Below are 26,773 nucleotides of genomic sequence, written 5' to 3' on the forward strand. Positions count from 1 at the left end.
CCTTCAGCATGATTCATTAGATGTGTGCAATGGAACTTTAGCAAGCAGGTGATTGAGAAATGAAATTATGGGGTGCTCGTAAAAAGCAAAGATTATTGTCTGCGATTAATGGAGTTAAATGTATGCCAATCAGGCACATACCTTTGGCAATTTAATGGGCTGTTCCCTAACTCATTGTGCGTCACACATTGGTATCTCATAGGCCGATCAGGGTAGCCGAACCCCAGCCACGTTGGGTGGCCTTCTCTGAGTCAGCACCTCCTGGGTCTTGGGTTTGAGTCCCGCTCTGGGCAAGAGATTCCTGCATAGAAGCGGGTTAGACTAAATGACTCTTGAGGTCCCTTCCAACTCTACAGTTCTATGATATTGGAGCCAGAAACATCGGGAACGTGGACAGCCCCAAAGTGAGAGATGGGCTGTCAAAGTGCTGCAAAGTGCCAAATATTTCAGACCTTCCAAGTGCCCTTATTTTCCACGGACAGTCCTGGATTTACAGATAATAATAATATTTATTTACCCTGCTCATCTGCCTGGGTTTCCCCAGCCACTGTGGGTGGCTCCCAACAGAATATTAAAAACACGATAAAACGTCAAACGTTAAAAACTTCCCTCAACAGGGCTGCCTTCAGATGTCTTCTAAAAGTCAGGTAGTTGTTTATTTCCTTGACATCTGATGGGAGGGCTTTCCACAGGGAGGGAGCCACCACCGAGAAGGCCCTCTGCCTGGTTCCCTGTAACCTTGCTTCTTGCAGGGAGGGAACCGCCAGAAGGCCCTCGGAGCTGGACCTCAGTGTCCGGGCTGGATGATGCTCCTTCAGGTATACTGGGCCCAGGCCATTTAGGGCTTTCAAGGTCAGCACCAACACTTTGAATTGTGCTTGGAAACATACTGGGAGCCAATGGAAGTCTTTCAGGACCAGTGTTATATGGTCTTGGCGGCCGCTCCCAGTCCCCAGTCTAGCTGCTGCCCCGGTTTCTGATTTTATCTCAGAATGTCCCGCTTTTCCTTAGGATGTCCTTATTTGCATCGGAGAATTGTTGGGAGCATGTGGAATAAAGGTAAAGGGACCCCTGACCATTAGGTCCAGTCGTGACTGACTCTGGGGTTGCGGCGCTCATCTCACTTTATTGGCCAAGGGAGCCGGCGTACAGCTGGCTCATGTGGTCATGTGGCCAGCATGACTAAGCCGTTTCTGGTGAACCAGAGCAGCGCACGGAAACGACATTTACCTTCCCGCTGGAGCGGTACCTATTTATCTACTTGCGCTTTGACGTGCTTTCGAACTGCTAGGTTGGCAGGAGCCGGGACCGAGCAACGGGAGCTCACCCCGTCGCGGGGATTTGAACTGCTGACCTTCTGATCGGCAAGTCCTAGGCTCTGTGGTTTAACCTTGCATGTGGAAGGTTTTCATCGGAGAAGTGTTGGCAGGAATGTCTCTGCTTTTATCAGAGAACTGTTGGAGGGGATGGAATAGGCTGTCCTTATTTTCATCGGAGAAATGTCGGAGGGTGTTTTGATGGCAAGCAGGGAGAAAGGGAAGCAAGTCCCGTACGCCCATGGCCTTGCATCAAGCGATGCTCTCTGTCGTGTTCCAAAATAACGCTGGAAATTTGGAGCGAGGCCAGATGTGATGACTCAAGGCTCGGAAATCCACCTCAAAGGGAGACATGCTGGAAACTTGATCCCTCCCCCATTCATGGCGATCAACCTTCGCTGAGCTTTCGTGGCCCTGCCACCCACCCACTCACCCTTGCTGGCTGAATCACAACCGCAGGGAAAATGTCAGGAGGTTGTGACGAGAAAAGCTTTGCTTTCCTGTGGGTGTAATTCCCAAAGAACGGCGCTGCTTAAGGGGAGCCTCACGGACTGTTCTGCATTTTTGCATTTTGTCGCTGGGCTGGGTGTTCCCTCTGAATGGAAGCCAAACAGGCTACTGTTGCCTTACATGCTTCTTCTTTCTTCTTCTTCTTCAGCGATCCCTTGTAGCCAAGTAAGATTGTCTCCCATAAACACGGTTTTAACAATGAGTCCGTAAGTGACTGTGGAGGCCAATTCTGGATCCACACGTCCTTCTGCAGTGGGGACATAGGTTTCCAGGTGGGAGTTGATCCCGGTGAGGGTTTGCCAAGTGTGCCTTCCTCTTAGCGCGTTTCTCCCTTGCGTCCTGAGTTCGAGTGTCTTCAAAGCCCACGACACCTTTGGTAAAGGCTGTTCTCCCATTGGAGCGCCCACAGGCCAGTGTTCCCCAGTTGTCGGTGTTTATACAGTCATACCTTATGTTACGTTTGCTTCAGGTTGAGCATTTTCAGGTTGTGTCCCGTGGCGACCCGGAAGTACCAGAATGGATTACTTCTGGGGGTCGCAGACACTCAAAATGACGTCACGCGCATGTGCAGAAGCGGCGAATCGTGACCCGCACATGCGCAGACACGGGTTGTGTTCTGCTCATGTTGCGAATGGGCCTCCGGAACAGATCCCATTTGCAACCAGAGGTACCACTGTACTACATTTTTTAAAGATTTGCCTTGAGAGAGTCTTTAAGCCTCTTTTGTTGACCGCCACCACTGCGCTTTCCATTTTTAAGTTCAGAATAGAGTAGTTGCTTTGGAAGACGATAAACAGGCATCCGAACAACATGTCCAGTCCAACGAAGTTGATGTTGAAGAATCATTGCTTCAACATTGGTGATCTTTGCATCTTCCAGTACACTGGCATTAGTTCGCCTGTCTTCCCAAGTGATGTGTAAAAATTTTCAGAGACACTGTTGATGGAATCTTTCGAGGAGTTGGAGATGGCGTTTTTACTGGTCCATGTTTCACAAGCATGCAGTAATTTTGGTGGTGCAATAGCTTTGTAAACAAGCATTTTGGTTTCCCTGCGAATGTGCGGCCAACCTCCTTTGTAGAAGCATATGTCTGTTTCCTCATTGCTGTGCTGAGAGGGATGGATCCAAATGTACCTGCTGACGAAAGAAAGCAGAATTATCCACTCCACCCATTAGGGCTGGATATTGATATATCCAGCGCTTTTTTTCAGCTGGATCTCACCGAAACTCAGTTCCGGCACCTCTCAGGTGGGCACAGTTGCCATTCTCAAAGAACAAGGGAAGCAATCTTGGTGAGTTCTGGCACCTCTTTTCCCCCAAAAAGATATCATCCAAAACCGGTTTGAAGTCTGTTTCATGATATCGGTTCCATCCTCAAAGTGTCCGCCGTTTGCAGCTCAGGAAAACAAACTGCAGCCGTACCTTGGTTCGTGAATGTAATCCGTCCCCAGAAGTCCGTTCGACTTCTGAAAATGTTCAAAATCAAGGTTCGGCTTCCGATGGGCTGCAGGAAGTTCTGCCTCCCAAAAACGTTCAGAAACAGGAACACTTTCGGCGTTTGGGAGCCAAAACGTACGAGTAACAAGGCATTCAGGGACGCAGGTGACGCTGTGGGTTAAGCCACAGAGCCTAGGGCTTGCCGATCAGAAGGTCGGTGGTTCGAATCCCCGCAACGACGGGGTGAGCTCCCGTTGCTCGGTCCCTGCTCCTGCCAACCTAGCAGTTCGAAGCACGTCAAAGTGCAAGTAAATAAATAGGTACCGCTCTAGCGGGAAGGTAAACGGCATTTCCGTGCGCTGCTCTGGTTCGCCAGAAGCGGCTTAGTCCTGCTGGCCACATGACCCGGAAGCTGTACGCCGGCTCCCTCGGCCAATAAAGCGAGATGAGCGCCGCAACCCCAGAGTCGTCCGCAACAGGACTTAACGGTCAGGGGTCCCTTTACCTTTACTAACAAGGCATTCAAGAGCCAAGGTACGACTGTGTGTGCTGAATTTTTTATTTTTGGTGTGGGGAGTGAAGAGATATTCAGGAGTCTTCCGGGAGCGGAAGTGAATGCAGCCGCCAATCATCCTTTTTACCACCCCACTGATGATAAACAGAAACTTTTACCACCTCAAGGATGATAACCTGAAACAACACGATCTCCGTGTGGGACAGCTGCATATTCCTGCATTGCAGAGGGTAGGATTAAATGATCGTCAGGGTCCCTTTCAATTCTATAATTCTGTGATTCCATGATTCTTTCTCCAAGCCTTAATAGCAACCATTCTCCCGAGTGCCTTGTGAGTTGCTGCAGAGCCAAGTTCTCCCGATTCTCTGTTGCAGTCTCCGTATGAAATGTTGTTTGTGGTTTGTTCCTTTGCATTCATTGCGACGTGCATCGCGAACACGTCCTCCGTTGTCTGGAAGCCAGCTTGCCATTATAATTGCATTTAATACCAACAGGTGGGGCCTACAGAAAAGGTCTCTGCCTTAGTTTTGTTTTCAAAGGAACGGCATTCGAATTTTTAAATGTCCTGTTACAGGAGCTGGGCTTGTATACAAACAGCCTGCGGTTAAGTAACGAACAAAGCTGATTTTGCTATTTCAAATTATCAAGTGTGGTTTGGTGTGGGGGGTGAAGATAAGGAATACAGTAGCCTTTCCGCAAGGCGCTGGAAAGAGAGAGAAGGATGCACATCTAGACAGAACCAGTTTATCATCCATTGAAGTGGACTGAGGGACGCTTCTCTGAACACAAACCTGAATTTTGCAGTACTGGACTTTCTGATCTTGATCTGATGCTGTTAAAAACCTCCATCGTTCCTCACCTTCTCCCGAGGGAGACCGTTCCACTAATGAATGGCTCTTACCGCCCTTCTTAAATCACCAGAAAGTCCCCCCCCCCAATGTTTAGTCGGCTTCTCCTTTCTTGTAACTCGAAGCCCTTGGTTTGAGTCCTACCTTCCAGGAGCAGGAGGAGACGAGCTTGCTCCATCTTCCCAAAATTTGGAACCCTCTCCTGTTGTTGTTGTTTAGTCGCATAGTCCTGTCCGCCTCTTCGTGACCCCCTGGACCAGAGCACGCCAGGCCCTCCTGTCTTCCACTGCCTCCCGCAGTTTGGTCAAACTCATGCTGGTAGCTTCGAGAACACTGTCCCACCATCTCGTCCTCTGTCGTCCCCTTCTCCTTGTGCCCTCCATCTTTCCCAGCATCAGGGTCTTTTCCAGGGAGTCTTCTCTTCTCATGAGGTGGCCAAAGTCTTGGAGCCTCAGCTTCAGGATCTGTCCTTCCAGTGAGCACTCAGGGCTGATTTCCTTCAGAATGGAGAGGTTTGATCTTCTTGCAGTCCATGGGACTCTCAAGAGTCTCCTCCAGCACCAGAATTCAAAAGCATCCATTCTTCGGCGATCAGCCTTCTTTATGGTCCAGCTCTCACTTCCATACATCACTACTGGGAAAATCATAGCTTTTACTATACAGACCTTTGTTGGCAAGGTGATATCCCTGCTTTTCAAGATGCTGTCTAGGTTTGCCATTGCTTTTCTCCCAAGAAGCAGGCGTCTTTTAATTTTGTTGCTGATGTCACCATCTGCACTGATCATGGAGCCCAAGAAAGTAAAATCTCTCACTGCCTCCATTTCTTCCCCTTCTATTTGCCAGGAGGTGATGGGACCAGTGGCCATGATCTTCGTTTTTTTGATGTTGAGCTTCAAACCATATTTTGCACTCTCCTCTTTCACCCTCATTAAAAGGTTCTTTAATTCCTCCTCACTTTCTGCCATCAAGGTTGTATCATCTGCATATCTGAGGTTGTTGATATTTCTTCCGGCAATCTTAATTCCGGCTAGGGATTCATCCAGCCCAGCCTTTCGCATGTGCCAAACTGTTGTGGTTGTTTTGCAGCACCCGACCAAGTTAGCGATTGGAAGTCAAGCCTCATAGCTATCACCCCAAACCCAAACCTGGTCCGATTCGCTCCAAAACAGGGTGTGGCAACAGTTTTGCTGCCCAAAACAGATATACAGTGGTACCTTGGTTCTCAAACGCCTTGGTTCCTGGAAGTGAGTGTTCCTGTTTTCGAACGTTTTTCGGAAACCAAACATCCGATGCAGCTGTCAGCTATTGTTTCCAGGGCGCCTGCACCAATCAGAAGCTGCGCCTTGGTTTCCGAACATTTCGGAAGTCAAACGGACTTCCGGAACGGATTAAGTTTGGCACTTTTGTTTTTTGCTATTTGTTTTGCGTTTTTGAGGCTTTTTCGGTTCATTTGTTTTTGTGACTGTTTGGAACCCAGTTCAGCTACTGATTGCATGAGTGACTGTGGAAAAGGATAAAAGCCCCCCGTCCAAACAATGACTATCATCAGTGCAGATAAGAAAAAAAATAACTTTAATTTTTATCCACTACAATACTGTGTTATTTATTTTATAGCACAGTACATTGATTACTGCTTTCATTTTATGGATCAATGGTCTCATTAGATAGTAAAATTCGTGTTCAATTGCTGTTTTAGGGATTGTTTTTAAAAGCCTGGAACAGATTAATCCGTTTTGCATTACTTTCTATGGGAAAGCACGCCTTGGTTTTGGAACGCTTTGGTTTTGGAACAGACTTCCGGAACAGATTAAGTTTGAGAACCGAGACACCACTGTATGTGAAAGTATTGACTTTCAAGTTTCCCAAAGGGGTGAAGATATGCCTTGAAGGCGTTGAGGAAATATAGCTGTATTGTTTTTAACACTCGATTGGAAGCTGCCCAGAGTGGCTGGGGAAACTCAGCCAGATGGGTGGGGTATAAATAATAAATTATTATTATAAATTATTATTATATCGGGGTCCTTCTCCCTCTGTAAAGGTAAGGAGCGAACTTTGTGGCCAAATGGGGGAGTTGAACCCTGCTCTCTAACCACTACACCACGCTGCCTCGCCACATATTTTCACCATTGTCTCCCTCTCACCTCGTTCTCTCTTTCCTCTTCTGCGTCCAGGATGGTGCTACCAGTGACCGAATGGATTTGGCGCCACGAATACTGGCTCCCGCCAGGGATCACTTGGGAGGACATGAAGGAGACAGAAGAGATCAGCTACCCTCAGCCCCGCCACCTCTTGCTGAGCCTGCCCTTGGCCCTCCTGCTTGTGGTGATCCGCTTCTTCTTTGAAAGGTACGTTAAATAGAAGGAAGCTCTGACAAGCCTCCATGCTTAAGGTAAAGGTAAAGGGACCCCTGACCATTAGGTCCAGTCGTGGCCGACTCTGGGGTTGCGGCGCTCATCTCGCTTTATTGGCCGAGGGAGCCGGCGTGCAACTTCCGGGTCATGTGGCCAGCATGACTAAGCCGCTTCTGGCAAACCAGAGCAGCGCACAGAAATGCCGTTTACCTTCCCACCAGAGTGGTACCTATTTATCTATTTGCACTTTGACGTGCTAGGTTGGCAGGAGCAGGGACCGAGCAACGGGAGCTCATCCCGTCGCGGGGATTCGAACCACTGACCTTCTGATAGGCAAGCCCTAGGCTCTGTGGTTTAACCCACAGCGCCACCTGTGTCCCTTATGTTCAGGGGTAAAGGTAAAGGGACCCCTGTCCATTAGGTCCAGTCATGGCCGACTGGGGTTGCGGCGCTCATCTCACTTTACTGGCCGAGGGAGCTGGCGTACAGCTTCCAGGTCATGTGGCCAGCCGGACTAAGCCGCTTCTGGAGAACCAGAGCAGCGCACGGAAACGCCGTTTACCTTCCCGCCGGAGCGGTACCTATTTATCTACTTGCACTTTGACGTGCTTTCGAACTGCTAGGTTGGCAGGAGCAGGGACCGAGCAACGGGAGCTCAACCGCCAACCTTCTGATCAGCAAGTCCTAGGCTCTGTGGTTTAACCCACAGCGCCACCCGCATCCCCAACAACAAATTTTAAACACTTTAAAACACTTAATTATAAAAGCCGTATAAAATAAAGTATAAAAACACAAATAACCATAAAATTCCAAAATCAATTAGATAATCCCCAGGGCTAGCTGGCTGAATTGGTCCTACTTGGGCCAGCGAGGAGGCCAGGGGAGAATTAGCTGTGGGGTCTCAGAGCGGGTGATCTTCATAAAAGGGGAGGGGAAGGGAAGAGAAGGGAAATAAAAGATCAGGCTGAATTCAAATTAAAGGCCAGGCGGAATAGCTCTGTCTTACAGGCCCAACAGAAGGAGGTTAAATCCTGCAGGGCCCTGGTCTCCTGGGACAGAGCATTTCACCAGGTCGGAGCCATCACTGAGAAGGCCCTGGCCCTGGTGGAGGATAGTCTGACTATCAAGGCCTCTGACAGAGTCCCAAAACACCCCTGCAGGCGTCCCCGTGACAGATCCTGTTCTGCACGACCTGGTTTTATCTCAAGAAGGTGAAATTCTGGCTTTTGTGGGCATCCAGATTCAAAAGTGATGTTTCCAGGGACTAAAGAACCTTTGAAGCCGAAGTTTGGTTAACCGCCAGCATTCCTAAACATTCCTGGCCTGTGAGGAGTCGTGCCACAACTTGCTGTCCATGATTTCCGCAAGGCACGGATAGCCAAGCGTTCCCAAACTGTTTATTTACAAGCGGTCCTATGGAAGCCTGGAGAACTGGGGTACACTCTGTTCTGCACCCCAATGAAGCTTACCCAGTCACCCACACTTCGCAGCCAAGGTGATGATTTTCCATGGCATGTTTAAGCCCCAGTTGCAGAGCTGTCTCATCCAAACCAAGCCTCCTAAAGCAAAATATACAGTGGTACCTCCGGTTACATACGCTTCAGGTTACAGACACTTCAGGTTACAGACTCCGCTAACCCAGAAATAGTGCTTCAGGTTAAGAACTTTGCTTCAGGATGAGAACAGAAATCGTGCTCTGGTGGCGCGGCAGCAGCAGGAGGCCCCATTAGCTAAAGTAGTGCTTCAGGTTAAGAACAGTTTCAGATTAAGAACGGACCTCCAGAATAAATTAAGTACTTAACCTGAGGTAAAGCAGAGACATCACCTTGCCAACAAAGGTCCGTATAGTTAAAGCTATGGTTTTCCCAGCGGTGATGTACGCAAGTGAGAGCTGGACCATAAAGAAGGCTGATCGACGAGGAATGGATGCTTTTGAATTCTGGTGCTGGAGGAGACTCTTGAGAGTCCCATGGACTGAGAGAAGATCAAACCTCTCCATTCTGAAGGAAATCAGCCCTGAGTGCTCACTGGAAGGACAGATCCTGAAGCTGAGGCTCCAAGACTTTGGCCACCTCAGGAGAAGAGAAGACTCCCTGGAAAAGACCCTGATGTTGGGAAAGATGGAGGGCACAAGGAGAAGGGGACGACAGAGGAGGAGATGGTGGGACAGTGTTCTCGAAGCTACCAGCATGAGTTTGACCAAACTGCGGGAGGCAGTGGAAGACAGGAGTGCCTGGCGTGCTCTGGTCCAGGGGGTCACCAAGAGGCAGACACGACTAAATGACTAAACAACAACAGCAACAACAACACAACTAATAGTAGTAGCAATAATAATAATAATAATTTTTATTTAAACCCCGCTCTCCCCGGCCAGAGCCGGGCTCAGGGCGGCTAACACCAGTAAAATTACATTATAAACATAATGCGGGGGGGGGGGGAACCAATTTAAAATACAGGTTAAAATGCAATTTAAAAAGCAGCCTCATTTTAAAAGTAGCCCATAGATCAAAACCGTAAGGGGAGGGAAGACATAAGGGTCAGACTGAGTCCAAACCAAAGGCCAAGCGGAACAGCTCTGTCTTGCAGGCCCTGTGGAAAGATGTCAAGTCCCGCAGGGCCCTAGTCTCTTGTGACAGAGCGTTCCACCAAGTTGGGGCCAGTACTGAAAAGGCCCTGGCCCTAGTTGAGACCAATCTAACCACTTTGCGACTTGGGACCTCCAAGGTGTTGTCATTTGTGGACCTTAAGGTCCTCAGTGGGGCATACCGGGAGAGGCGGTCCCGTAGGTAATAATTTTATTATTTATACCCTGCCCATCTGTCTGGGTTGCCCCAGCCGCTCTCAGTGGCTTCCAACACATATAAAACATCAGACTCTAAAAACCATACTAGAAGGTTTAGTTTGGTCAGAATCAGGTATACCTTGGTTGAAAAACGCCTTAGCAGTTGAACGTTTTGGTTCCCGAACGGCGCAAACCCGGAAGTGAGTGTTCCGGTTTGTGAACGTTCTTTCGGAAGCCGAACGTCCGGCGGGGCTTCCGCGGCTTCCAATTGGCTGCAGGAGCTTCCTGCAGCCAATTAGAAACTGCAGTTTGGTTTTTGAACGTTTTGGAAGTTGAATGGACTCCCAGAACGGATTCCGTTCAGCTACCAAGGTATGACCGTAAATGACTTCTGGTAAACGAGCCACCATAGCCGCTAGAGGGTCGTGAAAATTTGTGTACCCGGCCTTTTTAGACTCGTTTACCTATGTATTGGTCAAAATCATGAGTGTGACCAAGCTGTGGGAGGCAGTGGAAGACAGGAGTGCCTGGTGTGCTCTGGTCCAGGGGGTCACGAAGAGTCGGACACGACTGAACAGCTAAACAACAACAACCTATGTATTATCTGAAACAAAGGGCCACATTGGTTGCCAGATGTGAAATATGTTGGCATTAAGTTGGCTCTCGTACCCAAATATTCTGGATTAGTTGTCATTTCCGAGTCACCTTCAAAGGTAGACCCACGTAGAGCGCATTGCAGTAGTCCAAGCGGGAGATAGCCAGAGCATGCACCACTCGTGAGGAGACAGTCTGTGGGCAGGGAGGGTCTCGTCCTGCGTACCAGATACAGTTGGTAGACAGCTGCCCTGGATGCAGAATGGACCTGTGCCTCCATGGACAGCTGTGAGTCCAGAATGACTCCCAGCCTGCGCACCTGGTCCTTCAGGGGCACAGTTACCCCATTCAAGACCAGGGAGTCCTCCACTCCTGCCTGCCCCCTGTCCCCCAGAAACAGCACTTTTGTCTTGTCAGGATTCAACCTCAATCTGTTAGCCGCCATCCATCCTCCAGCCGCCTCCAGGCACTCACACAGGACCTTCACCGCCTTCACTGGTTCCGATTTAAAGGAGAGGTAGAGCTGGGTATCATCCGCATACTGGCGAACACCCAGCCCAACCCCCCATAGTCCTTATGCATAGATACTAATTAAACACCACAAATCCCTATCGAGGTCACATCAAGGCAGTCTTCTCTCCCAGTTAGAACATACGAGTCCTAATTAAAGCCTAATATTACTAAACATTTAATACCATAGATCAGGCACGTCCAGCTCTCAAGATACTGCCATCTACTCCCAGTAGAAAAGGCAGTTATCTACCCAGGGACAGAGAAGGAGCGTGCGTGGGGTGGTGGGTGGAAAGAGTTGTTGATCTTTTTATTGGGGGGGGGGGTGCAAAACTCCACTCACCCTAAACTCCAGCCCTGTCAATCACACGCACCTCTGCCGCCGGCTGCCAGGGAAGAAAAGATTGCCAACACGCCACGCACAGAAATATAGGTCCCGCGATCGACAGCAATCACCCCAAGATCTGCCTGCTGATTGCGGTTGACCGCCTGGAAATGTCTGCCAGAGATCTATTACACCAGGGGTCAGCAAATGTTTTCAGCAGGCGGCCAGTCCACTGTCCCTCAGACCTTGTGGGGGGCCGGACTATACTTTGAAAAGAATATGAATGGATTCCTGTGCCCCACAAATAACCCAGAGATGCATTTTAAATGCTGTATTTTTTGCTCTATAACACGCACCAGACTATAAGACGCACCTAGTTTTTGGAGGAGGAAAACAAGAAAAAAAATATTCTGAATCTCAGAAGCCAGAACAGCAAGAGGGATCGCTGCGCAGTGAAAGCAGCAATCCCTCTTGCTGTTCTGGCTTCTGGCATAGCTGCACAGCCTGCATTCGCTCCATAAGACGCACACACTTTTCCCCTTACTTTTTAGGAGGGAAAAAGTGAGTCTTATAGAGCAAAAAATACAGTAAAAGGACACATTCTACTCATGTAAAAACACCAGGCAGGCCCCACAAATAACCCAGAGATGCATTTTAAATCAAAGGACACATTCTACTCATGTAAAAACACGCTGATTCCCAGACCGTCCGCGGGCCGGATTTAGAAGGCGATTGGGTCGGATCCAGCCCCTAGGCCTTAGTTTGCCTAGCCATGTACAGTGGTACCTCGGGTTACAGACACTTCAGGTTACAGACTCCACTAACCCAGAAATAGTACCTCGGGTTAAGAACTTTGCTTCAGGATGAGAACACAGATCGTGCAGCGGCAGCGGGAGGCCCCATTAGCTAAAGTGGTACCTCAGGTTAAGAACAGTTTCAGGTTAAGAACGGACCTCCAGAACGAATTAAGTTCTTAACCTGAGGTACCACTGTATTACACCATCTTTTTAAACAGGGAAGATCAGAAAAGGACATCACGGATGGGGCAAGAGGATTTTTGTCTCGGGCGTCCATCTTTGCAGAATTGCATTTCTTGGCGCATGAGCTCCTGGCAGCTTTCGTTCCCGCAGCAAATCCTCCCTCCGCCCCCAGAAAACCCTTTGCGAGTCCTCGGTGTGACGCGTTCTTTCCGTAAAACCCGACAGGCAATAAAAAGAGAGCCCAAAGCTCCATGAAAACCGCCTCCAGCAAAAGCCCATAAAATGATTCATTCCCAGCTCCTCTTGAGAACCAAATGCAACTCGCAACAGATTGGCAACTTCAGAAAAGGTCCCCATTTGTGCCACAGCAGTTCTGATTTCTCAGTAAAGCCCCCTTTCCGTGTAGCATAGAATCATGGAATCGTCAGAAATGTAAAGAAAGGGAAGGTATCTTCTACCGCATATGGTGGACTTGTAAAGAGGTAAAGGCTTTCTGGGAAATGGTGTTGTTGTTGTTGAGTCGTTTAGTCGTGTCCGACTCTTCATTACCCCCTGGACCAGAGCACGCCAGGCCCTCCTGTCTTCCACTGCCTCCCACAGTTTAGTAAACTCATGCTGTTAGCTTTGAAAACACTATCCAATCATCTCGTCCTCTGTCGTCCCCTTCTCCTTGTGCCCTCCATCTTTCCCAACATCAGGGTCTTTTCCAGGGAGTCTTCTCTTCTCATGAGGTGGCCAAAGTATTGCAGCCTCAGCTTCAGGATCTGCAATTCAGCAAATTTACACGATATTAGAAAGGTTATTGCAAGCAATTAACACCACTAGCGGGGTTGTCTGAAGACTTGTAATGAGAAATTGTCCACCTTTCTATGTTTATTTAAATTTTGAGCCATTTTGTAATGAGTGCGGTTAAAATTGGATAACGTACAAAATGCACCTTGTCAACAAAGGTCCGTATAGTTAAAGCTATGGTTTTCCCAGTAGTGATGTATGGAAGTGAGAGCTGGACCATAAAGAAGGCTGATCGCCGAAGAATGGATGCTTTTGAATTCTGGTGCTGGGGGAGACTCTTGAGAGTCCCATGGACTGCAAGAAGATCAAACCTCTCCATTCGGAAGGAAATCAGCCCTGAGTGCTCAATGGAAGGACAGATCCTGAAGCTGAGGCTCTAATACTTTGGCCACCTCATGAGAAGAGAAGACTCCCTGGAAAAGACCCTGATGTTTGGAAAGATGGAGGGCACAAGGAGAAGGGGAGGACAGAGGACGAGGTGGTGGGACAGTGTTCTCGAAGCCACAAACATGAGTCTGACCAAACTGCGGTAGGCAGTGGAAGACAGGAGTGCCTGGTGTGCTCTGGTCCAGGGGGTCACCAAGAGTCGGACACGACTAAACGACTAAACAACAATTTATACAAATATGGTGCCAGGGAATCAAACTGAGAAGGGGGGGGAAAGGCATACCAAGGACAGAGTTTCTTTATAATGGCCAGATTGTTCTTTTGCTCTAAGTCCTTCATACGCTGTCCAATTAGCTTTTTTGCTTTAATAAACCCCATAGTGAGAAGCTGATGTAGGTGGAGTCCGCAGGAGGGGAAATTTTGGCTGCTCGAATTCTTATAGCCAAGAAATGGAAAACACAAGAATTACCAACTGTGGAAGAATGGCAGATGAAAACGATGGAATATATGGAGCTGGCTGACCTTACTGGAAGAATCCGCGACCAAAATGAAGAGGAATACCAAGAAGAGTGGAAGAAATTTAAGGACTATTTGAATAAATACTGTGATATCAAAAATTAGAAATTACTCGAAAGTACCAGATTAGGCCTGGAGTTAATTAAATAAATAAGATTTAGAACCTAAAGGAAAGTTAAGAAATTTTATTTTAATTGGAATACTGTGTTTTTAAAAAATGATACCAGAAAACTGCTACATTTTAATTACAAGGAAATTCAGATGGGAGGGCTCAGAGGAAGCCCAAAATATGTTTATAAGGTTAGAAGTCCAAATAATTAATTAGTTTGTGTTGTTTAGCTTGTTTAGGTATTTAGGTACCTTGTTTTTATTTTATTTTATTTTTTGTTTATATTTGTGATTTGTCTTTTTTCTTTTTCTCTGTTTTTCTTTTGTTGTGATATGTGTTATATCTGTAAGAAACTTAATAAAAATTATTTTTTTAAAAAAGGAGAGGAATTTTTGGTGCACAGTTGTAGACCACGCACTTTTATGGGGGTCTTGTGTCACTGAGGGCAGTAGACCAGGTGGATTTAGATTTAGACGGAACCAATAATTAAGAGTTCTTTGCCAGGACTGAGCTTCTACAGAGGGAAGACTTGCCCCCAGTCATAATGTTGCATTTGGGACACGAGGTGGTCACAGGAATAGGATGCTGGACTTACGTTCCTATAGGTAGTTGGGGATTGGAACCCAGTTCTCTGCAACCCACGTCTTTCATAGAATCATAGAATCATAGAGTTGGAAGAGACCACAAGGGCCATCAAGTCCAACCCCCTGCCAAGCAGGAAACACCATCAGAGCACTCCTGACATATGGTTGTCAAGCCTCTGCTTAAAGACCTCCAGAGAAGGAGACTCCACCACACTCCTTGGCAGCAAATTCCACTGTCAAACAGCTCTTACTCTCAGGAAGTTCTTCCTAAGGTTTAGGTGGAATCTTCTTTCTTGTAGTTTGGATCCATTGCTCCGTGTCCGCTTCTCTGGAGCAGCAGAAAACAACCTTTCTCCCTCCTCTATGTGACATCCTTTTATATATTTGAACATGGCTATCATATCACCCCTTAGCCTCCTCTTCTCCAGGCTAAACATGCCCAGCTCCCTTAGCCGTTCCTCATAAGGCATCGTTTCCAGGCCTTTGACCATTTTGGTTGCCCTCCTCTGGACACGTTCCAGTTTGTCAGTGTCCTTCTTGAACTGTGGTGCCCAGAACTGGACACGGTACTCCAGGTGAGGTCTGACCAGAGCAGAAGACAGTGGCACTATTACTTCCCTTGATCTAGATGCTATACTCCTATTGATGCAGTCCAGAATTGCATTGGCTTTTTTAGCTGCCGCATCACACTGTTGGCTCATGTCAAGTTCGTGGTCAACCAAGACTCCTAGATCCTTTTCACATGTACTGCTCTCATTGCCTCTGAGCATCTGCAGAGTGCCTCTTCTCTTTTGCAACTTGCGGGTGCTGGACTGGATCCAGCCTCCACCTCACGCCCTCATCTTCTAAGCTGCAACAGCCTGCATTTAAGCATTGCTAAATTGCTTCTCTGTAAGCGCAGCCAGTCCCTGGGGCAACGGGGTTTAAAGGAAGAGCCAGATGAGTATTTATTGATGAGCTATCTCTATAAAGGCCGGAGAGTATCGCTCTGAGAGATAATTGCTCCATTACAGAGCGGCTGCTTTATAGGCAAAAAGGGTTTCGGGGGCGAGGGATATTGAGAGTTTTCTGGAAACGGCTTTGGGCGTGTGAAAGGGGACAGAATCACAGAGCTGGTAAAAGGTAAAGGGACCCCTGACCATTAGGTCCAGTCGTGGCCGACTCTGAGGTTGCGGCGCTCATCTCGCTTTACTGGCCAAGGGAGCCAGCGTACAGCTTCCGGGTATGTGGCCAGAAGGACTAAGCCACTTCTGGCAAACCAGAGCGGCGCACGGAAACGCCATTTACCTTCCCACTGGAGTGGTACCTATTTATCTACTTGCACTTTGACGTGCTTTCGAACTGCTAGGTTGGCAGGAGCAGGGATCCGAAGGTCGACGGTTTGATTCCCCGCGACGGGGTGAGCTCCTGTTGCTCTGTCCCAGCTCCTGCCAACCTAGCAGTCTGAAACCACGTCAAAGCGCAAGTAGATAAAACCAGTCCGGCGGGAAGGTAAATTGTGTTTCCATGTGCTCTGGTTTCCATCATGGCGTCCCGTTGCACCAGAAGTGGTTTATTCCTGCTGGCCACATGACCCGGAAATCTGTCTGTGGACAAACGCCGGCTCCCTCAGCCTGAAAGCGATATGAGCGCCACAACCCCCTAGTTGCCTTTGACTGGACTTAACCGTCCAGGGGTCCTTTACCTTTACTTGTGACAACAGCGAGGAAGCCTCGTTCTACCTGTAGTGACTCCAGTAAAGTAAAGGGACCCCTGACCATTAGGTCCAGTCGTGGCCGACTCTGGGGTTGCGGCGCTGATCTTGCTCTATAGGCCGAGGGAGCCGGTGTTTGTCTGCAGACAGCTTCCAGGTCATGTGGCCAGCATGACTAAGCCACATCTGGCAAACCAGAGCAGCACACGGAAACGCCGTTTACCTTCCCGCTGGAACAGTACCTATTTATCTACTTGCACTTTGACTGCTAGGTTGGCAGGAGCAGGGACCGAGCAATGGGAGCTCACCCCGTCGTGGGGGTTCGAACTGCCGACCTTCTGATCGGCAGGTTCTAGGGCTCTGTGGTTTAACCCACAGCGCCACCCGCATCCCAAGTGGCTAACAAGCAGTGTTTGACCCCAAGTTGCCGTCTGTTCCTTTTCCTGGCATCTTGTGACCAAACCCAGGCAGAGAACAACGCCTGCTGACCTGACTTATTCTCCTCTGTAGGATCGTCGCTGTGCCGCTGAGCAGAAAAATGGGACTGAGGGAGAAAGTACGAAGGAAAGCTCCTCCGAACCCCATCCTGGAAGCTTTTTACACCACGCAAGGGAAAAGCCCCAAAGAGGTGAGTAGCTGCAGAAGTCTTTGCAACCAGCTGCTACGGGTTCCTAGAAGGAGGGCTGTTTTTCTCCTGCCAGATTTGCTATTCTTCAGCCACTAAACAAAGTGGAATATGAATGTACAACACCAGCACCTCCCCTCCAAAAAAGAGAAACAACAACAACAACAATATTTTATTATTTATACCCCGCCCACTCTGGGCGGCTCCCAAGAGAATACTGAAAACACAATAAAACGTCAAACATTAAAAACTCCCCTAAACAGGGCTGCCTTCAGATGTCTTCTAAGAGTCAGATAGTCCACAGGGCGGGTGCCACTACCGAGAAGGCCCTCTGCCTGGTTCCCTGTAACCTCACTACTCGCAGGGAGGAAACTGCCAGAAGGCCCTAGGAGCTGGACCTCAGTGTCCGGGCTGGACGATGGGGGTGGAGACGCTCCTTCAGGTCTACTGGGCTGAGGCTGTTTAGGGCTTTCAAGGTCAGCACCAACACTTTGAATGGTGCTCAGAAACATACTGGGAGCCAATGGAGGTCTTTCATGAATGGTGTTATATGATCCCGGCGGCTGCTCCCAGTCCCCAGTCTAGCTGCCGCATTCTGGATTAGTTGTAGTTTCTGGTCCAGTCATGGCCGACTCTGGGGTTGCAGGGCTCATCTCGCTTTATTGGCCGAGGGAGCCGGCGTCCAGCTTCCGGGTCATGTGGCCAGCATGACTAAGCCGCTTCTGGTGATACCAGAGCAGCGCATGGAAATGCCGTTTACCTTCCCGCTGGAGCGGTACCTATTTATCTACTTGCACTGGTGTGCTTTCAAACTGCTAGATTGGCAGGAGCAGGGACAGAACAATGGGAGCTCACCCCGTCATTGCGGGGATTCGAACTGCCAATCTTCTGATCGGCAAGTCCTAGGCTCTGTGGTTTAACCCACAGCGCCACCCGCATCCCTCTATATTAGCCACATTAGCCATCGGTAATAAACCATAGCTAAAGCTTAAAGCAGGGGTGTTGAACCTTTTTGGCCCGGTGGGCCAGATCGCTGTCTGTATCTCCGGTGCCCCCCAGGGACCAACTTTGATAGGTGGGTGGGATAACACACCTGTCGACCACCTGACCGACAGTCCGCCAAGGCACGCCCACCCGCCAGTCACCTGACACCCAACTTTCAAGAGACTTAGATTTCCTCCCACTATAACAAAACTGGCGGCGATCTGCCAGAGCTGTTGAGCTTTTTTTAGCAAGCAAAAGTTGTTGAGTTTTTAAGTTTTTTAGATTGGGGGGGCATTCCTGTGATCTACTGCAATCTACCAGTTCCACGGCCTCTTTTTCAGGGCGAGCTTGCCGGCCTGGCCAAACAGTGCGACTTACAGCCCAGGCAGGTGGAGCGATGGTTTCGATATCGCCGTAACCAGGACCGGCCAAGCTTGACCAAGAAGTTCTGCGAAGCCAGGTAAGAAACATCAAAACACACACGCGGTTTAAGATATTTCTTTTATATGTATATAATTTTATTAGTTTTTTAACATATCATTTTCAACAGTAATTAAACATACTTTTGCATCTTATACAATTTTTTGACTTCCATCAATGCTGTCTGAAAATTTTCCAATCTATTAACATACATTTCTTAATATACAGTGGTACCTCAGGTTACATATGCTTCAGGTTACAGACTCTGCTAACCCAGAAATAGTGCTTCAGGTTAAGAACTTTGCTTCAGGATGAGAACAGAAATCGTGCTCCGGCGGCGCGGCAGCAGCAGGAGGCCCCATTAGCTAAAGTGGTGCTTCAGGCTAAGAACAGTTTCAGGTTAAGAACGGACCTCCGGAACGAATTAAGTACTTAACCCGAGGTACCACTGTACATACTTTCCCTATTACATTTAAATCTCATAACTAAGATCTCTATCCTTTTTCTACTTCGTAACGTTTCATATTTTTCTCCTTACAAAACTTCTTGCAGTCCTACTAACGTAATTTGTGGATGACAATTGCTCTTCAAATAATTCGTATATTTCTTCCGATCTTCCGTAAATCTCTGGTCCCGCAGGTTTCGAATCCTTCCTGTCATTTTATCCAATTCTGCATAGCCCATTAATTTTATTTGCCATTCTTCTTTCGTCGGGATTTCTTCTTGCTTCCATTTGTGGGCTGGTTTAAGATATTTCACCCAGAAATTGCAATCTTTAAGCTTAAAAGGCCCAGAGACTCTAAAACAGGGTTTCCCAAACTCCAGCTGTTTGGAGGACTACAACTCCCATCATCCGCAGTTAGCAGGACCAGTGCTCAGGGATGATGGGAATTGTAGTCCAGAAACGGCTGCAGACCCAAATTTGGGAAACCCTAGACCCTTGGGTTCACAATTCTATTTTCTTTGTCTGCATTGGTCAGATTTGTCAGTTCTGAATCATAATTTCCTTAAAGCAACAGCTTCTTAAGTGAAGCTGTTAGATCTGGAATAAGTGCCATACCTATTTTCCTAGCAAAATCCAAGTGCTTTATTATTATTATTATTTGCTTCTTTCGGCCTGATCCTATTATTATCGAATCCTATTAGCAGCACCCAATAAATAGAGTGTTGTTGCCTTTAGCGAAATCGAGTAGAGCTACATCTTTTGACTCAGGTAGGTAGCTGTGTTGGTCTGATGCAGTCAAAATGTATTTAAAAAATTAAAAAAATTGTCCAGTAGCCCCTTAGAGACCAACTAAGTTTGTTCTTAAGGGACGCGGGTGTTGCTGTGGGTTAAACCACAGAGCCTAGGACTTGCCAATCAGAAGGTCGGCGGTTCGAATCCCCGCAACAGGGTGAGCTCCCGTTGCTCGGTCCCTGCTCCTGCCAACCTAGCAGTTTGAAAGCACGTCAAACTGCAAGTAGATAAATAGGTACCGCTCTGGCGGGAAGGTAAACGGCGTTTCCGTGCGCTGCTCTGGTTCGCCAGAAGCAGCTTAGTCCTGCTGGCCACATGACCCGGCAGCTGTACGCCGGCTCCCTCGGCCAATAAAGGGAGATGAGCGCTGCAACCCCAGAGTCGGCCATGACTGGACCTAATGGTCAGGAGTCCCTTTACCTTTACCTTTAAGTTTGTTCATGGTATAAGCTTTTGTGTTCAGATACATATTTTGACTAAATGTTCTCCTGAACAGTTTGTGCTGCTGCTGCCTCTGTGTGACCCAAGATGCCGGAACATTTTAATTATGGTTTATTTCATCCATACCAAAAGTAAAATTGCTAACGCTGTCCTAGAACAGACTATTACCAATACCCTTTCCTTAAGGCGCATGATCATTTGTCGCTTAAGCAATCGCTTTCAAGTGGACGGCCAAATGATAGAATGCAAGATTAGGAAAAATTCCCCTCCCCTCCCTTTAATGTGGGTTTACTTCTAAAGCGGATAATTTTACCTTTGGAGTTTTGATTTCCCATAAACATGATAACAGAGATGTGGGTGGTGCTGTGGTCTAAACCACTGAGCCTCTTGGGCTTGCCGATCAGAAGGTAGGCAGTTCGAATCCCCGCGATGGGGTTAATAATAATAATAATAATAATAATATAATTTATTATTTATACCCCGCCCATCTGGCTGGGTTTTCCCAGCTACTCTGGGCGGCTTCCAACAAAATATTAAAATGGTGGCGCTGTGGGTTAAACCACAGAGCCTAGGGCTTGCCGATCGGAAGGTAGGCAGTTCGAATTCCCGCGACAACGGGGTGAGCTCCTGTTGCTCGGTCCCTGCTCCTGCCAACCTAGCAGTTCGAAAGCACGTCAAAGTGCAAGTAGATAAATAGGTACCGCTCCGGCGGGAAGGTAAATGGCGTTTCCGTGCGCTGCTCTGATTCTCCAGAGCCACATGACCCAGGCCTGTAAAGCGAGATGAGCGCCGCCACCCCAGAGTCGGCCACGACTGGACCTAACAGTAAGGGGTCCCTTTACCTTTACCTTTATAATATATCTAGACTCAGCCCTGCCTGTTGTTTTGCTCAGCCCCCGGTATCAGACGGTTCAATCTAAATTCACTAATCAGTTGGTTGTTACAGGGAGTGGCACTCAGATAAAAGTTATCCTTCCTGGTGTTTACTCAGGATGGAGATTAGATGGAGACAGCAGCCAGGTTTTTGCAACTCGAGGGTTTGTGAACATTATGCAACATTAACAAAAGTATTAGATGCAAATTTTGCGGAGCGGTTTTATTGCACTCAGCTCTGCTGCAATCTTGTCCGTATGCCAATAGAGGTTCGAGCATAGTACACAAAAGCAGAACTTTATTATCCTCCATATTTCAACATCTGAATAGAGCACCAAAATGCAGAAGCGGCTGCATTATCTAGCAACATCCTAAAGCCTTAAACATCTTTTTGTGTCATGTGCTGTCGACGAAAGCACATGCATCTGATGGCGTATTAAATCTGTTTAATAATTAAATTCATTTAATCTATTAATTGTGTGTTTAATGGTACATATTTGATTACATTTAAATATATTAATTGTGCCTATTAAATAATAATAAATATACTGCAAACCCTTTAATGTGAGATATGGACATTTAATTCAGTGTACTGTCTCTTGGTTCTGTGTCAAAGCACTTCTTGCAACCCACTGGGTATGAAAAGTTGGACTGCCCTAATAATAATAATAATAATAATAATAATAATAATAATAATAATAATTATTATACCCCACCCATCTGGCTGGGTTTCCCCAGCCACTCTGGGTAGCTTCCAACAAAACACTAAAATGCAAAAACCTATTAAACATTAAAACCGGGACGTGGGTGGCGCTGTGGGTAAAACCACAGTGCCTAGGACTTGCCGATCGTATGGTCGGCGGTTCGAATCCCCGCGACGGGGTGAGCTCCTGTCTTTCGATCCCAGCTCCTGCCCACCTAGCAGTTCGAAAGCACCCTTAAAGTGCAAGTAGATAAATAGGTACCGCTTTATAGCGGGAAGGTAAACGGCGTTTCCGTGTGCAGCACTAGTGCAGGCTCGCCAGAGCAGCAATGTCACACTGGCCACGTGACCCAGAAGTGTCTGCGGACGGCGCCGGCTCCCGGCCTCTAGAGTGAGATGAGCGCACAACCCTAGAGTCTGTCAAGACTGGCCCGTATGGGCAGGGGTACCTTTACCTTTATTAAACATTAAAAGCTTCCTTAAAGAGGGCTGCCCTCAAATGTCTTCTAAAAGTTGGGTAGTTATTTTTCTCTTTGACATCTGGTGGGAGGGCGTTCCACAGGGCGGGCGCCACCACCGAGAAGGCCCTCTGTCTGGCTCCCTGTAGCCTCACTTCTCGCAGGGAGGGAACTGCCAGAAGGCCCTTGGAGCTGGACCTCAGTGTCCGGGCAGAACGATGGAGGTGGAGACACTCCTTCAGGTATACTGGACTCTGGGCAGCTCCCAACAGAATATTAAAAACACCATGAAACATCAAATATTAAAAACGTCTCTAAACATGATACGCACTTAGAAATCTGTACAATGAGACCAGGGCGGGATTTATATTTGATGAGGCCCTGAGCTACTGAAGGTAATGGGGCCCTTGATACGTCCAGCTGTCCTTTGTAAACAACAAATTGCCACTGTTTTTTGTGTTGAATATGTGCTATATGGTAATTGATGGACCTAATACATATCTCAAGCCCTTTGCCACTGTTGCTCTATGTCGGTTTTATTTTATTTGTTTGTTATCTTATATTTTGGAAATCTACATCCAGGTTGTTTTTTTCCTTTAAATTTTTTTGGGGACCCCAAGAGAGTGGGGCCCTAAGCTATAGCTTGTTTAGCTTATACATAAATCCAGCACTGAATGAGACAAAATGTGTATCTGAATTAGGAATGTGGGTGAAACTGAATTCAATGCTCTTTCTAAGACCAATCTTTTTTAATATGCACAATATACGGACTTGAAACACTGCCGTCTTTCCAAAATTCACGCTTCCCAGAATTTTTGCAATGCAAATCTCCAGGCAAGTGACCCGCACAAAAGTAATTCTACTAGAAGGAAGTGTGCATAACAACAACAACAAAAATCCACATATTAGCCAAGTTGTTGTTGTTTAGTCGTTTAGTCGTGTCCGCCTCTTTGTGACCCCCTGGACCAGAGCACGCCAGGCACTTCTGTCTTCCACTGCCTCCCGCAGTTTGGTCAGACTCATGCTGGTAGCTTCGAGAACACTGTCCCACCATCTCGCCCTCTGTCGTCCCCTTCTCCTTGCGCCCTCCATCTTTCCCAACATCAGGGTCTTTTCCAGGGAGTCTTCTCTTCTCATGAGAAGAGTCTTGGAGCCAAAGTCTTGGAGCCTCAGCTTCAGGATCTGTCCTTCCAGTGAGCACTCAGGGCTGATTTCCTTCAGAATGGAGAGGTTTGATCTTCTTGCAGTCCATGGGACTCTCAAGAGTCTCCTCCAGCACCATAATTCAAAAGCATCAATTCTTCGGTGATCAGCCTTCTTTGTGGTCCAGCTCTCACTTCCATACATCACTACTGGGAAAAACATAGCTTTTACTATACGGACCTTTGTTGGCAAGGTGATGTCTCTACTTTTTAAGATGATGTCTAGGTAGCCAAGTTAGTATATCAGCCAAGTTAGCATATAAAAAATGTGCCCTGTAAGACAAAACCATATTGTGGAATATTGGGAGAACTCAAGTTGTATCCAGTGAAGAGAATCAGTTACCCACTAGGGGAGAATGGTTATGTAAGCTTTCAGAATATTTAGATACAGAAAGGTAGCCGTGTTGGTCTGCCATAGTCAAAACAATTTTGACTATGGAATTTCAGAAATAGACTGGAAAGAGAAGCTGCTGAATTGCAACTCATTACCAAACTTAAAACCATGGAGAGACCTGGTCTGAACAAAGACATTGGATTCTTATCTCATTATACATGACAAAGCCATTTTTCACCTTCTCACCCCTTGCTTTTTCCTGCAAGACCTATTGCTTTCGTTAAGAGTCGTCAACAGGCTCATCACAGCTATCTGCCAATCACCCATTCCCACCACCCTTCTGAATAATACCCCTCCCCACCTTCTCACTATATAGAGGGATCTGGCAACTTCTGTTTCAGTGTATCTGAAGAAGTGTGCATGCACACGAAAGCTCATACCAAGAACTAACTTAGTTGGTCTTTAGAATATTTAGAATTAGCCAAATTGACAAATATAATAAGACAAAATTCAAAAAGTGAAGTGAAAAAGGAATGGAAGCGCCTAAATGAATACCTTAAAAGCCAAGGTTTGAGGACAGAAATCTGGCTGAGTCTGGAATAACCTTGTGAAGTGAAAGGATAAGAAAGAGGGATTTATATCTAGATGTTAGGATAGAGGTGATCAGGAAAACAGCGTGATACAATGAGAGGTAAAGGAGGTGCTGTGGGATTGGTGGAAGTCAATTTTGGTTTTTCTTTTTAGTGTTTATATTATTAACTTGTAAGATATGGATTTGTTTTGCTGGTTTTTGTGTTTTGTGCATTGCTATTTTTTGATATTTTTCGTGCTGTTGTTGTGTGGAAAATGCTAATAAAATTTATTATTTATTAAAACAAACAAACAAGTTGTATCCATTGGACTCTTGTTTGGTGTTCGTCTGACTTAGTCCTGCTCCCGAGTCATGAATTCACAGATCTGCCCTGATTTTTCTTATTCTCTTCCAGCTGGAGGTGCACGTTTTACTACACGTCCTTTTGCACTGGTTTGGCAGTCCTTCACGACGTGAGTTGCAACAACAACACTTAATAATAATAATAATAATAATAATAATAATAATAATAATTTATTATTTATACCCCGCCCATCTGGCTGAGTTTCCCCAGCCACTCTGGGTGGCTTCCAATTGAGTGTTAAAAACAATACAGCGTTAAATATTAAAAACCTCTCTAAACAGGGCTGCCTCCAGATGTCTTTGAAAGATAAGATAGCTACTTATTTCCTTCACATTTGAAGGGAAACTTTTCAGTTTCGTAGCTCTTTATCCAAAAGGGAGGCTGCTGTCTCTGATGCCAAAACTGCAGCCGGACCGCGGCGATCCAAAACTCAATCTAGATAACACAGAGGCAGTGTGAATGGGCGGCTTTAAAAAAAGAACTGGGGGAAATTTGCGGAATACGTGAAGGAAATTTTGTAAACATCTTAAAACGCCTGCAGATTATTAGAATAATCAGAGCACAGAAAGATTAATAAAATAAATAAGACAGGAAATCAAAGGCTAAAGGGGTATTTCAGATATACAGTCAAATAGGGGAAATTTTAACGAACCGCAGAATGCAGGGGAAGGGAAGTCGGGGATAACGAAGTGATATTAATAATGATGTATTTGTTGTAAAGGGATGGGGTGGCGCTGTGGGTTAAACCACAGGACTTGCCGATCAGAAGGTCGGCGGTTCGAATCCCCACAACGGGGTGAGCTCCCGTTGCTCGGTCCCTGCTCCTGCCAACCTAGCAGTTCGAAAGCACGTCAAAGTGCAAGTAGATAAATAGGTTCCGCTCTGGCGGGAAGGTAAACGGCGTTTCCGTGCGCTGCTCTGGTTCGCCAGAAGCAGCTTAGTCCTGCTGGCCACATGACCCGGAAGCTGTACGCTGGCTCCCTATTGAAAACTATAAATGGAATGTGTGTGTTTTTGAAAAATAAATAAATAAAATGCAGGTGCTAAATACAATTACAGTGGTACCTTGGTTCTCGAACTTAATCCATTCCAGGAGTCCGTTCGACTCCCAAAACGGTTCGGAAACCGAAGCGCGGCTTTCGATTGGCTGCAGGAGCTTCCTGCACTCAATCGGAAGCCGCGTCGTAGGCTGGGCTTGCGAAAAACGTCCGCAAACTGGAACACTCACTTCCGGCGGTTGCAGCGTTCGGAAGCCAATTTGTTCGTCAGCCAAGCCATTTGAGTACCAAGTGTAGGCTGTGATCCATGAGAGACAGTCAAGTACAAGATTCCTTGTAATGCTAGAGAAGACATGCGAGGGGATGTTTGGTCCAGCCGGTTGAAACTTCCTGTTCCTCCTGGTCAATTCTGTGTCCAGGGCAGCTGTCTACCAGCTCCATCTGGTACGCAGGCTGAGACCCTCCCTGCCCGCAGACTGTCTGGCCAGAGTGGTGCATGCTCTGGTTATCTCCCGCTTGGACTACTGCAATGCGCTCTACGTGGGGCTACCTTTGAAGGTGACCCGGAAACTGCAACTAATCCAGAACGCGGCAGCTAGACTGGTGACTGGGAGCGGCCGCCGAGACCATATAACACCGGTCTTGAAAGACCTACATTGGCTCCCAGTACATTTCCGAGCACAATTCAAAGTGTTGGTGCTGAATTGTAAAGCCCTAAATGGCCTCGGTCCAGTAGATCTGAAGGAGCGTCTCCACTGAGGTCCAGCGCCGAGGGCCTTCTGGCGGTTCCCTCACTGCAAGATGCTAAGTTACAGGGAACCAGGCAGAGGGCCTTCTCGGTGGTGGCACCCGCCCTGTGGAATGCCCTCCTACCAGATGTCAAAGAGAACAACAACTACCAGACTTTTAGAAGACTTCTGAAGGCAGCCCTGTTTAGGGAAGCTTTTAATATTTGATGTATTATAGTATTTTAATATTTTTTTGGAAGCCGCCCAGAGTGGCTGGGGAAGCCCAGCCAGATGGGCAGGGTATAAATAAATTATTATTATTATTATTATTATTATTATTATTATTATTATTATTATTATTATTCCTTTTGCATGTGATAGAAAGTGGGCATGACCTTACCTGTCCAGGTAACAAAAGGACGAGTCACACAGCGCCCCTCTCTCTTTTTGACTTCCTTCTTCGTTTGACCAGACTTTAGCTAGGACTGCTCTGCTAGCTCTCAGCTAGCAGAAGCACTAGGATTATTCCCCATATGAGGTAGATCCACATTTGCGTATTTGTAACTAAGTCAGCCTTCGGGAATCCA

General features: G+C 47.2%; 1 protein-coding gene across 2 annotated transcripts in view; it reads left to right on the forward strand.

The window, feature by feature from the left end:
- Window positions 1-26,773, forward strand: part of CERS4 (ceramide synthase 4) — a 100,890-nt gene that overhangs the window by 60,154 nt on the left and 13,963 nt on the right. For both annotated transcript variants that reach the window (XM_053372352.1, XM_053372353.1), the window contains exons 2-5: window positions 6,797-6,970; window positions 16,759-16,876; window positions 18,199-18,317; window positions 24,512-24,569. In XM_053372352.1, coding sequence (XP_053228327.1) covers window positions 6,798-6,970; window positions 16,759-16,876; window positions 18,199-18,317; window positions 24,512-24,569 — 468 coding nt within the window. In that variant the 5' untranslated portion in view covers window position 6,797. The remainder of the gene's footprint in view (window positions 1-6,796; window positions 6,971-16,758; window positions 16,877-18,198; window positions 18,318-24,511; window positions 24,570-26,773) is intronic.

Source organism: Podarcis raffonei, chromosome 18 (assembly GCF_027172205.1).
Source record: "Podarcis raffonei isolate rPodRaf1 chromosome 18, rPodRaf1.pri, whole genome shotgun sequence".
NCBI lineage: Eukaryota > Metazoa > Chordata > Lepidosauria > Squamata > Lacertidae > Podarcis > Podarcis raffonei.